Source organism: Myxocyprinus asiaticus, chromosome 32, assembly GCF_019703515.2.
Source record: "Myxocyprinus asiaticus isolate MX2 ecotype Aquarium Trade chromosome 32, UBuf_Myxa_2, whole genome shotgun sequence".
Classification (NCBI taxonomy): domain Eukaryota; kingdom Metazoa; phylum Chordata; class Actinopteri; order Cypriniformes; family Catostomidae; genus Myxocyprinus; species Myxocyprinus asiaticus.
Genome location: NC_059375.1, coordinates 13,141,047 through 13,155,861, shown reverse-complemented (window position 1 = coordinate 13,155,861; position 14,815 = coordinate 13,141,047). Strand labels below are relative to the sequence as shown.

Sequence of the window (14,815 nt, the reverse complement as noted above, 5' to 3'; positions counted from 1 at the left end):
AGACTGTTGTGTGTGAAAATCCCTGGAGATCAGCAGTTACAGAAATACTCAAACCATACTGGCACAACAATCATGCCATGGTCGAAATCACCAAGATCACATTTTCTGATGGTTGATGAGAATAGTAACTAAAGCTCCTGACCCGTATCTGCATGATTTTATGGACTGCAGCCAAATGATAGGCTGATTAGATAATCGCATGAATAAGTAGGTGTATGGGTGTTCCTAATAAAGTGCTAAGTGAGTGTATATTTTTTTCATTCATGGTTGTTAGTTCAAGTTTCCATCAAATTTAGCTTCAAGGAAATCAAACACCATGTGTTGTTTGAGTCCTTTATTTTTCTATCTGATAAATGAAATATCATATCACGTGAAAAAAACAACAACAAAAAACAAATCCAAACTACAAGGGTTTTGAGCTTTGTACTTTCTCTCTCATGGCACAAATAGTGCCTTGGTGTACACGAGGGCACAGACAGATGAGGGAAATGCGGTGTGAGAGCCAGTGGGGAATCTAGGTGTGCATCTTTAATAAGCATGGTTGGCCACAAACAGAGACTCTCCTCCGGCAGCTCCTGTGTCTCCAGAGGAGACATATTTACCAATGGCTGCTGCACTGTTGTTCTGCAGAAGAAATCAAGACATAAAATCACAAAAAATGGGAACAATGGGCTGGATGTTAAAAACTTTTGCATGTATTGTCTGTTTCTGGAAGGATATCTGAAGGCAGCTTTATTCATGCTTAGGCCAGTATGACATGCTGTGCCATAGATGAAGGGGGTGTTGTCCCATATTCATGTATTGTACAGAGATGGTCATAATAGATGTTTTTTTTGGCAACCTGTAATCTAATTAAACTTTGCATTGGCTCTGCTTAGAATGTTTTTACGTACCACGGCTCTCTTGACAAATTCCTCCTGGCAGGCCTTGCCATTCTCCTTCTTGCCCCCCCAGGCTTTCAGCGCGGAGGCCTGCAGGGCACGGCCATAAGAGAAGGTGAGAGCCCAGGGTTTGTGTAGGGGACATTGGTTCATGGCATTCAGGTTGATTGTGGCCTCCTCCTCACTCTGGCCACCGGACAGGAAGGTGATGCCTATGGGGAGAAGATGGTAGAGGGTTGAGTTGTAGATCATTCTATTGAAATATGATGCCTTTATAAATAAGAATATGTATTTCTTAATATGTACTGCATCATGTGACAATTTACCGGTAATTGGTTTTACAAACCATTTTACAAACCATTTACACAGAAATTCATTCTGGTTGTGTTTCGTGAATTAGGCTCTACAGTCATATTAAGAACCAGAGACTATTTAGCAAAGATGGGCCACTATGAAGGTAAATCTGTTGCAAAACTCAAGAGCTTGTAGATTTGAAATTGAGAACTTTTACAATAAATATTTGTTCTTGTAACATGAAATTTACACTCACAGCCCTGATGTGAAAACTTGTAAAATAAAAATCTGAAGTTGAATGCTGCAATCTGCATGCACAGACAATAATCCTAAACCTGTGTTTTGAATTCAAAGTTGCAGACAAATAGTCACAAATATGTAAAATTACATTCATAGAAATACAACGATAGACACAATCTTGTATTACATATTTACATTTACGCATTTGGCAGAGGCTTTTATCCAAAGCGACTTACAGTGTATTTATTACAGGGACAATGCCCCTGGAGTTAAGTGCCTTACTCAAGGACACAATGGTGGTGGCTGTGGGGATCGAACCAGCAACTTTCTGATTACCAGTTATGTGCTTTAGCCCACTACGCCACCGCCACAAAAAGTATTTATTTTTGTACTTTAATTCACTTTCGCAGTACAACCATAAATTGGCAGTTACAACCTCTCAAATCTGCCACTGCAACTTCAAATCTTCCCGTCTTGACTTTTGTGAAAACCTGTAGCAAAACTCACTTGTTCACTTGTAAATCAAGATGCGAGAGAAAAGACTACCAGTGCTGGGCGGGGCCAATGAAGTTGGACCAATCACAAGAGCTATAACAATCGATACTGGACCAATCAAAATGGATCATAGTACTTGCTTGATGGCTATCTACTTTATATAGAATTCTGTGCAAGTAATAATTAATCTATTTTCCCACTGCACCTGAATTAGAGATATAAAATGTGCATTTTCTGGTGTTTTTAGTATTCGCTTAATTCCCTTATTTAGATGTCAATATGTGATTTAAATTAAAGTGCACATGACTGTGGTAATCTCAGATAATCATGGTTAAAAGCAAGTCATTGTGGTCAGGCATTTATATATCTTAATAAGCATGATTAATATAGTTATCCATTCATGTGAAAAAGAGGAGAATTGTTTGGAAAGAATAACACTCAAGTTGTTGTGTGTTTTACACTTAAAATATTTAAACAATACAGAAGATAAATAAATGTCAGAAAATGACTGTAATATAGCATAACGCTGCACTGTGACAATTTAAGGATTTGCCAGCTATCATATCTCTGGTGTTAACAATAATTCACAGTATTTTATTTGTTGAAACAGTTCTCTGGTGATAATTGAGATTCTTACTTCACTCTTATACCCAACCGGTATTTAACCTCTATTTCATGCTTTAATGGAAATACGGAACTTGTTGCATATGGCAGCTGGCTGGATTGTCGCATCCCATGTAGTTTTACTGAATGCAAACATCCTGCAGAAACATTTCTTCAGAGAATTCTCTCATTGCCATCCTTAGACATTACATGTACGGTCTGTCGGCGCAGAATTCTGTGTTGATCGTGATCAAATCGTCTCATTTGATTTGTTACATGATAAATTCACTCTTAATCATTTAATTGTCAAGTTATTTACCTTATTCTGCCACTGCATCAGCCAGCCATTGCCACCGCTGGACTTGTTTTGCTTACAAAAATGGCACTGGCGCTGTTGCGTGACATCATCTCATTCTAAGATGATTTATTTTGCTTGGTCAGGCATCAGTCGTTCCAGCTCTTGTGATTGGTCCAACTTCATTGGCCCTGCCCCTGCCCAGCACCTCTAGTAGTCTGTTCTCTCACATCTTGATTTACAAGTGCACAAGTGAGTTTTGCTACAGGTTTTTCTGCAAAAGTTGATGCAAATGTCAAGGCGCGAAGATTTGAAGTTTAAGTGGCAGATTTCAAAGGTTGAAACTGCTGATTTGTTGTTGTACTGCGAAAGTGAATTAAAGTACAAAAGTAAATAGCCTATGTAATACAAGTTTGTGTCTGTCGTTGTATTTATATGAATGTAATTTTACACATTTGTGACTATTTGTCTGCAACTTTGAATTCAAAACACAGGTTTTGGATTATTGTCTGTGCGTGCAGATTGCAGCATTCAGCTTCAGATTTTTATTTTACAAGTTTTTACATCGGGGCTTTGGGTTTAAATTTCAACTTACAAGTACAAATATTTATTGTACAAGTTCTCAAATTCAAATGTACAAGCTCTCGAGTTTTGCAACAGATTTACCTTCATAGACCACTTCTGTTAAAATTAATGGGAGAAATTGGAATGCCCAATGGTCAACGAATGTAGACAGAAAGTCCCGCCTAACAGGTAAACGAGCCAATCACCTTATTAACTTGAGAATGCGCATGCACATTAGCTATACAAGCCAGGAAAATTGCGCTTTTTAGCGTAATCTGAGGTAAAGAAGTTCATTTTATGATTCCAGTGTTCAGATTTTACTGCTGATTTGAAATATGTTCTTGATCGTAATCTTGGCCAACAGTTTTTGAGATTTCAGTGTTCCCCTATTCAAGTAGACAGGAGCTGCACTTTCAGGACTTGAAATAGCTTCCCTAGAGCGTTCCAAAAATGACCGCCAGTGAACAGACTTGTTAAAAAGACTTTGAGGAGTGCCCAGACATGTGTATATGTGGAGATATAGAATGCGACAGTCAGGTGGTAAAAATCCCATTAATCATTCCATAGGCAAATACATTTTTAACGATAGCTCAGAGGTTGCTAATCACCGGTCTATGCTTATGTTGAAACCATCAGTCCACATTATTTCAACTTAATTTTTTAGAAATCGTGTTTAATAGGGGAATTCCTGGTGAAGAACTACCCATGATACTGAACAATCCACCAATCAGAGAATCGCAACCAACAAAGCATGCCAAACAAGCTCTGTAGCGACCGCCCACTTACGTGACGTACTGTGAATGATGCAATCGAGTCGGTCTCCCTACACTCTTAGGCTGCTAATATACTTGCTAAATATTTCGAAATATTTGGCAACAAACTTGAAATGTTGTTTCTGTAATTATAATTTACAACTTTCAATCAATATTTATTTTAATTTTCTAGCATTTTTAATTGTTATTACGTCATTTGCAATGCTTCATGGGATTGGGGAGGGGGGGTTTGCAAAGCCTTCCCTATGTCTCGCCCTAAATTTCATGCTTCAATAGGAGGTTATCAAACCAGTTCATGGGTGCTTTAAGGGTGTCAGTGTGTGTTTGTGAGTGTATTTCACTCACCAGGAACAGCAGGGGGAACAGTGCGGCGCAGGGCGGTGACTGTTGCCATGGCAATTTCCTGAGGGGAGTATTTGTGGGAGCAAGAGTGACCTGCAGTCACCATGTTGGGTTTTAGCAGGGTTCCCTCCAGGTAGACGTGGTGGTCTGATAGAGCCTTGTACACAGCTGCCAGAACCTTCTCAGTCACATACTGGCATCTCTTCAGATCGTGGTCACCATCAGGCAGGATCTCAGGCTCCACAATTGGTACAATACCATGCTGTTGGGGTAAACAACAATTAGAGATTTTGATTATTTATTCATTTATATTTCTTTGCATCATTACTGTAATAAGCACATTGTATTTTCACTGTTAGACAATTTGCATGGTAAACCCTCTTTGACAAGTTGCACGTATAAATTCATCCCCTTTATAACACCACTGTTGTAGAACACCAGAGTCCTGCCATAAGAGTTGTCTCTTTAAAATGCTGATTAAGTTAAAATAGTCTAACATAAAAAAAAATTCTGTTACTCTCTGTTTAGCTGTACGAGTCTGAACAAGTCTTATGTAAACACCCTCTATGAAATGAATCTGATTGCGGTCAGGCAACCAGTCATTCAGGCAACCCACGACTAGTCGATTTTTAAAATATGTAGCAATGAATATAAACATGTTCCTAAAGTGTGTGAGTTAAAGATGCATGTTAATGCTTTCAGTTAGTGGCCGGTTGGTCTGTTTTGTAGAGTATCTCACCATCTGGCAGATGCTGGCATAGCGGGCAAGCACATTGGCATTCTCGATAATGGCAAGGTGGGACGGGGTTGTGGGAGTGATCTTTAACACACAACGCCACTTAGCAAAGTCAGCACCATCTTTTTTATACTGAGCACAACGTTCGTACAGCCCATCCAGACCTGAAGGGGGCGAGAGAGAGATAAATTAATAATGTGTTAACATTTGTGGTATATGCATTTCCTGAAGGAAATACCAGTGAGTGCAAAGCAACAAAATAGTAGTGCTTTTAGGAAAGATTTGGTTTTAGGCTTTAATTCTATGTAAATGAATTGCTGTATAAAGACACTTTGCAACTGACATGACACTGAGTGACCTATGTGTGTTGTGACCGTTTAATTGTGTTGACTAATCACAATTAAATATGCAAATATTACACTGACGTCATCACTGATGTTTACATGTTGAAAACGTAACATTATATCAGTGTAAGTCAGTGTAAACTTTGATCTTACATTTCTTTAAGTATAATGTTTATAAGTACACGTAAGGGTGAAATGATCAAAAATCATTAGAAAAGTTGGAATGGAGTCTGTATGTTCAATCTGAATTAACTGCAGAAATTTAGGGTTAGGGATTAGAAAAAACCCTAACCCTAATGTTTGAGGAATATCAATACAGTCTTGCAAGCACTATCATTAAAATGAGAGAGAGAAAGGTCCAGCAATCCAGCAGCACATACCCTGTGTGGTTGTCTCTCCGTTGGTGCCAGCCAGTGGTACTACACCCTTGTCCACCTTGATTCCTACCACCATGCCTCTCTCTTTAATGAGCTGTGAGAAAGGCTTGCCATCATCTGTATTTTGATAGAGCGTTTCATGGAAAAGGATGACTCCACCAATGCAGGGCTTGATGCGGTCATCAGCCGTGAACAGTAACTGGCGGTACAGCCTTCTGTTCTCCTCTGTGTTTTCAGCATTGATGCTTTGGAAGCGCTTAGCCACGCTACCTAGAGTGATCATGGGAAGTGGCAGGGGCAGAATAATGAGAGGAGAAAAAGAATGTCAGGGATGGTAGACATATCGAAAGGTAATCCCCCTTAAAAAAAAAAAAAATCGAGAGTCCGTGGCAAATTTGCCTCAAACTTGCCGCAAATTCGCCACTGATTATTTTCACATGCAAATGAGCTTTGTGGCAAACTTGCAGCAAACTGTTCATTGTTGCCAAATGTTTGCTGCAAATGTTCACCACTATCGGTGAAGAGCTGCAAACTTCCGGCAAACATTTGCGTGAATCTCAAGCTCATTTGCATGTGAAAATAATGTGTGGCAAATTTGTGGCTAGTTTGCCAGAACTCTAGATTTTTGTAAGAGCCAGAAGACAAAGAGAACTGTTTTCTTTTTTTCTTTTTAAAATTGTACATAATTCACCCACAAATGAAAATTTTCATTATTTACTCACCCTAATGTCATTCCAAACAAAATGTAATGTTTTATTCTGTGGAATTCAAAAAGAATTTCAGAAGAATGAGCAAAAGGCCAACATTTTAGTCAATATTAACTGAAAATCTTTCCCTCTGTTATTTTTACCACTTTTATGATATTTACATATTTATTTATTTTGGAGCTTGGTCACTATGAATTGCCATTGCATGGAAAAGAGACTCGATTTGTCTTCCACAGTTAAAAAATTAACAACATTTGAATTTGGTACGACATAAGGCTGAGTAAATTACAGAACTTTCATTGTTTTGGTTAACTTTTGTAAGCAAATTGAGCACTAACGTGTTGTTAACGCTCCAGTTTATGTGCGTGTCTAAGTGTTTGTACCTGTGGATTCATCAGCTGCAAGAATTCCTTTGCCGGGAGCAACAATCCTCTGAGCGATATCACTCAGCTCCTTCTTCTGCTCAGGGGCCAGGAATGGATAAGCATGAGGCATCTTGACTGAAAGAGGGGGAGAGGAATCAGGTTCAAAATGGGTGGTTATCAAATTAAAGTACAGATAAGAGTGGGCGATATGACTGGATGGTTTAGATTTCACCAGAAGATAAGATTGTTTGTAAAAAATATATAAGTCTGGAAAATTTGTGAATATCTGAATTTTAATAATCCCTATGATATATATATATATATATATATATATATATATAAAAAAAAAGGTAAACATCTTGCAGATTCTGCAATGGGGATGCAAACTTATGCATTCAACTGTGTATGTCAATGATGCAGTACCATGTTACAGTCATCGTATCAGATGTCAACATCATGGTATTTTGCCATATACCATATTGTAAAATGACTATTCTATTCATTCTGTGTTACCAAAAAACATAGTTTCACCATGGTGAATGCCCAATGACAATTCCTGAAAATACTTTGGTACTTTTTTATAAGTGTCTGGGCTTGCTCTTCAGTCTCGAGATGTAAAAGATATGATTTATGAATATGACAGTATAAAATATAATCCTGCTCTTTTAGCATTGTGCTCTTTTACTGGACATTTAGCCCTTGGTTGTTACAGGAGATTTTGTTCTTTGTTTTGGATAAGCATCTGCAAAATGTCACAAGAGATAGTGAAATGAGGAAGTTTTTTTTAGAGAACATCTTTCTAAATACAGAATGGAATTTTGTCAACCATAAGGCACTATTTCAAAATCTGTCAACCATCATCAGACTCATATGCCTTAAAAGCTTATATAATTATCTTTTTTAGAGAACTTCTGTTTTCTGTGTTGTTGTAAAGGGAACTAGATTACATGCCCCTCCCTTACTCCTCTTCATCTTTCTTTCTCTTTTATCTCCCCATAATGACTGCCACTTGCTCTCTCTCGTTCTCCCTCTCTCTAAAGAGTTATACTGTAAGTTGGATGCCTATGCCATTTGTTGCTGAAGTACTGTCATTGTTGACCTTTATCTAAAGTATGTGGGCCAAGCTCTTTTCCTGCAACCCCCTGTCCCCCCTCCCCTAGTTCAGACTATATATAAACTGGTGACTGCCAGCTGCATCGGTTTTGCTTTGCTGCTCTTTCTTAAGGACGGATTGCATAATATTAGTACTTTAATATTATGCAACCCCCCCTCAATTAAATACAAATAAAAAAATTCATAACATGCCAACTACTAATATACAAATACCTGACATCTCTCTACATTGGTGCAATAAAGCATTAGATTTTTTTTCCTGCAAAATTAGATCTTATATCAGCCTCCACTTCCTAATTTGACCATTTATGAGAAGCTTTCAAATCTGTTGTCAGACCAGAGGGAAACCTCTTTCTTAATGTATTTCTTATATCAGACTTCATAATAAAAGGTGCAAACAAAAGGCTTGCATTGTGCTTTCACGCTGATGGCGTTTCTACTGTGAGCTGCTACTGTTTAAAAAAAATAAAGTGATTTCTGGGTTACAACATTAAATTAGTTCATCCAAAAAAAAAAAAAAAAAAAAAAAAATTAATTCTCTCATCATTTACTCCTGCTGAACACAAACAAAGATTTTCAGAAGAATATCTCAGCTCTGTAGGTCCATACAATGCAAGTGAATGGTGACCTGAACTTTGAAGCTCCAAAAATCAGACTCCAGTGGTTTAATCCATATCTTTGGAAGCGATGCAGTCACTTTGGGTGAGAAACAGATCAATATTTAAATCCTTTTTTACTATAAATCTCCACTTTTACTTTCAGAATGTGAAAAAATGTGAAAGTGAAATTTATGGTAAAAAAAAAAAAAGACATAAATATTGATCTGTTTCTCATCCACACCTATTATATCGCTTCTGAAGTCGTGGGATTTAACCACTGGAGTTTTATGGATTACTTCTATGCTGCCTTTATACAATTTTTTTGGAGCTTGAAAGTTCTGGTCACCATTCACTTGCATTGTGAGGACCTACAGAGCTGAGATATTCTTCTAAAAATCTTTATTTGTGTTCAGCAGAAGAAAGTCATACACATCTGGGATGGCATGAAGGTGAGTAAATGATGAGAGAATTTTCATTTTTGGGTGAACTATCCCTTTAAGTATTTCTTATAATAATGACCATATATTATAAAATGGTTGTCAAGATTTATTGTTCCATTTTCACTTTCCGTGAAATTTACATGAGGAGGTGGACCACATTTACATCCCTATAGTAATGAACCTAAACAGAACTTTTCCCAAACCCCCAAACTGTATAAACTGCTAAAATCGTTTGAATTCAGTTAGATTTACTGAATACAAAGTGTTTTTTGTGTGGCACAACAGACATTTTTATTTCAAACTATAGGTAAGATGTTCCCTCCAGAACTTTGTGTTGATTCATTAAAACCAATATTGCAAAAGACTGTGCTTATACTTTTAAAAAAAAATTTTTTTAATGCATTTTTTGCTGAGTTCAGGCAAAAATAGGCTCAGCGCCAAACATTTGCTTACACGTGTTTCTGCTTCTAAGCAGCTCAGCTCTGCTTAAGTGGGCAGTGTGAACGCTGTTGCCTATTAATATGGGTGCCACAATACATTTAAAATAAGTGTGTGAAATAGGCCTAATGCTGCATTTCCTGTGAATGTAGGTGCAGTATAGCTATCAGACGCCTTTTGTAGAGCATAACACATAACTTCATCAGCCTTCAAAAGGAAAACTCTAGATTCCTCCATCTTTTCTTAAAGCTATAAATAATTTGCATTGATAAAACCCACAACAGAGCTACTGCTTTTGCAGCTGGCTTTTTGCTTTTATATATATTCGTGTAAATGTTTCATAGCTTTTACACACACAAAAAATATTGATTATAATTAGTCATGGATTTGTAATGAGTGACTTCTGACCACTATCAAACATTATTACACAGTCTCTGGAACACTTGATTCTGACTGGTCAGTCACAGAATCATACATTTTTGTCTAATGACCTGTATGATTGACCATCATCCTTGGCAACCAGTTTCCTACACTGTGCTTGTTTTATTATGTTTCTCACATCAAAATAATTCAATGTATTTATTTAGTTGGTAATAAGATGCAAGTGTATGAATATTATTTCATTTTTCTTACCTCTTTCTCTTGCTGAAAGTAGAACAGGCTAAATGGAGGCACCCTTGAAGCGTGGTGAAGAGAAAGAGATGGGGAAAGAAGAAAAGATCTGGCTCAGACCACGACAACTGCCTGACCAATTGGCCACTGTATTTATTCAGCATTATGACCCCTCACATTCAGCTGTCCTGCTAAAATTAGCTCCAGCCTGACATCGGAGAAGGGTGGCAACATTCCCATGCAGGAAAGAGATTGAGGGAGAGAACAGGCGTAGGATGAATGGGGGTCAAACCTTTGTGTGGGCTCTCATGAACAGAACTGCCCTAAACACCCTAAGGCAAAATGCAATAACTACGCCAAAAATTCAACTTGTTTGTTTGGTTTTACTGGGATTTTTGTACTCTGTGATTACTGCAGTTTTCACACTCTGTTTTCTCTGAATCTGAACATTGAGTTAAACCTGTCAGTCACAGGAAAGATAATATTCTAAGAGACATTATTTCGTCTTTAATTTTTTACTAAATGTGTAGTTAGTGTGTTTTGCTGTCAAAGAGGGAGGAATACAAGCAGAACAGTGAATGAAAAACAAAGAACACTCAGTGTTGTCAGTACTGGCCTGCACAATATGGGCCTCATTCATGAAAAATAAGCAGGATGAGTTTCTGTGCAAAACCATTTATATGGATATTGTTGCATTTAATTGAACTTACACAAATAATTTTGTTCACGTTTCATGAATGAGGTTCTATTATCTGACAACAAATACCATGGTATTACCATAAAACTTGTCCAAAACACACACACACACACAGTCTTGAGGTGTAGAAAATATGACCTTTGAACTGGAAAGTATATAAATCTTAATCCTGCTCTTTCAGCATTGTACACTAGCTAGAGCTATTTCTGTTTAGAAGTGCGTATGTGTCTCTAACAATGGCGTGAGTTCGGGACAGAACTTTTTGTTTGACCAATGAGCGTCTAACACAAAGAATAGGCACAACTTCCTGTGTCTAAAACGTCATTTTCATTCTTCATACAATTTAACAAGGCATTCACTTTAAGAAAATAATTGTGTATGATTCACACTCTGAGGCATTAGCTTCAGTATGATTTTCTTTTGAGGTCTATCCACTACCACAGCATGCACTGCATGACTGTCCTAATGTTAGAAGCTTAATCTAACCCTGGTAACAAACTGACCCTTGACCTTTCAGTGGCCTTTGAATAGGGGCTGGTCGGAGGATAAAGCAATACTTACACATATTCAGTGGCAGGATTTTTTGGAAAGAGTTGAGTAAGGGGTGGCATCCAGTAAGTTTGTCTGCGGGGGGGGTCTATTGATGCGGAACACTGTGTGTGCCATCTTGCCACCCTTCTGGCCCCGCCCCTGCACATATTATGTATGTGTGTGTTATAATGTATTTATAGAAGTGTATAATTTGTTAAAATACTCTCTCGAATCCCAGTTTACAGTAGAGACAACTATAAGAACACTATTTGTTAGTTCACTTCCTGAAGAGTGTAAACACTGGACACTATAGCGTATCAAATCATTGTTTGTTTGAGTGGCCTGACATGGCAAACTACTGGTTCAACTAATGGCTTAATTTGGACATGAAGTTTTAGTATTTTCTTAATACTAAATTTCTTAAAACAATGACCTATTTCATTAGCAAAAGCAAATTGCACTTTGCGGCACTTCATTTACATACAATACACCAACTGCGAGCCTACACCCACTGTTGCGAGAACACTCCCACCCACACCCACACCCACTTGCGCTTTGTGCTCTAACGAAAACTGGATAAGACACTGCACACTGTGCTTTGCGCACTAGAGGGCCCATAATGTAATTGCAATGTACAAAAAACTAAATAAAAGAATCTCTGCACACACACACACAAAACAGCACTTCCGTGAAAAAATGGAGAAAGGGCCTTTTAATGCTGATGTATTTTTCAGACTATGTAAGGTGCATTTTAATTACCACAGAAGCACGTCAAGTCTTAACTATCACCAAAATGCAGAATGAGACATTTTTGTTTGCAAGCGCTGATACTGGCATTGATGCCCTGACATGAATCATGAACACAGCTTCAAGATTGTTGTAGGAAAACGGATAGCCACAGTCTACCGGCAGATTAATATTGTGGAGGATGAGAGTTTAAGAGATTTAATGCATATTGCAATGAATATGCAACCTATGTGGGGACTAGTTCTTTCAATTACTCAAACTCCCACTTAGACTTTGGGAAACATTTAATTTTACTTGAATTAGTACTATTTTAGTGCAGTTCTATCTTTATACTGTGGAAGACTTTGTTTGGAAAATGTTAATAAAAGCATTATATTGTACAGTTTGTTTTGTTTTCTTTCCTAAGATGGAAAAAAAATGCATTTTCACAGAAAAAAAAAGTATATATATAGCGTCAAATTTCAGCACTTTCAAAATCTGCAATTAATCACGATTAACTACAAAAAATTATGATTAATAACGATTACAATTTTTAATTGACTGAAAGCACTACTTATTTTTAGATAAAACACTGACTGGGTGTATAACTTTGTGAATTTGTCTTGTAAATCCATTTAAAACATGCATCAACATGAAAAAAACTGCATTTTATATAATCTGTTGGGTACTGCGATCAGTACCGCTGCTCCCTATATGCATGTTAAGCAGTCTGTTGGTCGCTAGTGTGTCATTTAAGGTCAGTAGAGTGAGATTTACACACTGCACAGCTATCATGTACTAGCTGGCTAGCGTTACACATAGGATTGCCAACTGTCCTTTATAATACAGAATCGTCCCGTATTTGAGGGAACAAAGTTGCGTTCCGTATGAAATCCATACTGAATGCCGTTTGTCCCAATTTTAGGGTGCTTTCACACTTGGTTCAATTGGTTGGACCGAACTCGAGTTAATTTCCTTCCCCCTCCCCCTGCCCACATTGGTCTCTGTTCACATCATATTTTTTGGGTCTGATTACGTCATCAACGGGAGCACAAGCGGCAGCTGTTTACCACTGTATCTAGGTAACAACTCGAGAAGACTTCACTGTGTTAAGTGAAGTATTAAAGTTTGTCTCTTTGGATTTACTATGAAAACTTGCCATGCACAGAACACCACTTGTGTTTGTCTCACTCAGATGCATTGAATGGGCAATGATGTGATGAATGTTAGCATTTGTCTGCTGCGAGGCCACGGATGCATTGTTAGAGATGTAAAGAATCTCTGAAGGCGGTGTATTTGGACACATTCAGGTAGGAAAAATGCATTATACCATAATAATTGAAATTGGGAGCCTGCAAAGATGCAAATTATATACGTCATCACAAGCGGTTCACTTCCACAGTTTGGTATTTGTGTTCATATCAGCAGCGAACCGTACTGGAGTTCACATAAACCGCACCCCAGACCACCTTTTCAAGCGGACCCGGGTGTGGTTTGCAAACAGCGTTCACATTATCCAAACAAACCGAACTGTGAAATTACCTTTAAGGTGTGTTCACACTTGTAGTTCAGTTCTCTTGGTTCTCTTGGTCCGGACCAAAAAAGAAAATGATATATTTAGTCCTGGTTCGCTTAGCGTTCACACTGGAATTTTTAATACCTTACCTAAAAGGTACAAAACAAAAGGCATCAGGATAAAGTCACAACCTGATCGGACAGCTTTTAGTACGTATATTTTGCGACGGAACTTGCCGAACATCCAAAACAATGCTAGCTGCTGGGCCAAATGTGCTTGTTGGATTTTGAAGATATGGTATTTTTACCAGCTGAGAGCTAATAAAATGTGTAAAAGGAGCCAAAACAGCACCAGGAATTCCTCCGTTGCACACACAAACGAAGATATGCTGCAAGGATGGCTGACGGCGGTTCCGACGCCTGTACCGAACTGTAATGGGCAACATATCTCCTATGATGAGAAGAACTAGGTATGTTTGAGGTCAGTATTAAGCAAATTACTTCCTGTTATTGGTCTGTTTAGACGTCTTTGGTCCATGCTTCATTCATATATCAATCGAACCGCACCAGAGTTCGTTTGGAAGAGGACCGAGACCCACTATTCAGGGGGTCTCGGTCTGCTTGTTTGGTGTGCACCAAGGTTCGGATGGCAGCGTTCACACTTGTTCAAATGAAATGCACTAACAGAGCAATCGCACCAGAGTTCGTTTTAATTGAACCAAACCTGCCAAGTGTGAACACACCCTTAGTGTCTCATACCCAAACTGCAGAAAACGTTTCACAAATCAGGAAAATGGACCTGAAACACACACCCCTTCAAATGAGTTGTGTGAGATATCGTTACACGGATGCAACACTTGACAGAAGCTGTCAGAGAAAAGATTAATGAATATCAGTCGTATTTTTCAGTTAGAAGCAGAAGAATTTTGTCAAACATATAGCATTCGAGTGCATGATAACTGTTTATTACCATTGTAATTTCAAAAACACCAGTAATTAGGCTACTTTGCATATTTCAGTTCTCGTTCTAGAAGAGAGATTCAGCTAAATGACGGTGAGAAAAAAATGCAGCACTTTTTAAAAGTACAATACAGTACAGGCAGGGGCGGACTGGCCATCGGGAGAACT

The 14,815-nt window shown here is 38.1% G+C and overlaps 1 protein-coding gene across 1 annotated transcript; it reads right to left on the bottom strand.

The window, feature by feature from the left end:
• Positions 1 to 317: 317 nt before the first annotated feature.
• aldoab (aldolase a, fructose-bisphosphate, b) lies at positions 318 to 10,394 on the bottom strand. The gene is made up of 7 exons (XM_051666581.1): positions 10,240 to 10,394; positions 7,035 to 7,151; positions 5,948 to 6,214; positions 5,227 to 5,387; positions 4,491 to 4,749; positions 894 to 1,093; positions 318 to 624 (listed from the first exon to the last, which is right to left on the bottom strand). Exons 2-7 carry the CDS (start codon positions 7,144 to 7,146, stop codon positions 529 to 531), a joined length of 1,095 nt encoding a protein of 364 aa, XP_051522541.1. The 5' UTR covers positions 7,147 to 7,151; positions 10,240 to 10,394; the 3' UTR covers positions 318 to 528.
• Between the last annotated feature and the right edge of the window lie 4,421 nt (positions 10,395 to 14,815).

Coding starts and splice junctions, on each gene's coding strand:
- aldoab (XM_051666581.1), bottom strand. CDS start 7,146: ATGCCTCATGCTTATCCATTCCTGGCCCCTGAGCAGAAGAAGGAGCTG. Junction 4,750..5,226: donor ATGCCAGCATCTGCCAGATG/GTGAGATACTCT, acceptor TTACCCCAACAG/CATGGTATTGTACCAATTGT. Junction 625..893: donor AATTTGTCAAGAGAGCCGTG/GTACGTAAAAAC, acceptor TTTCTTCTGCAG/AACAACAGTGCAGCAGCCAT.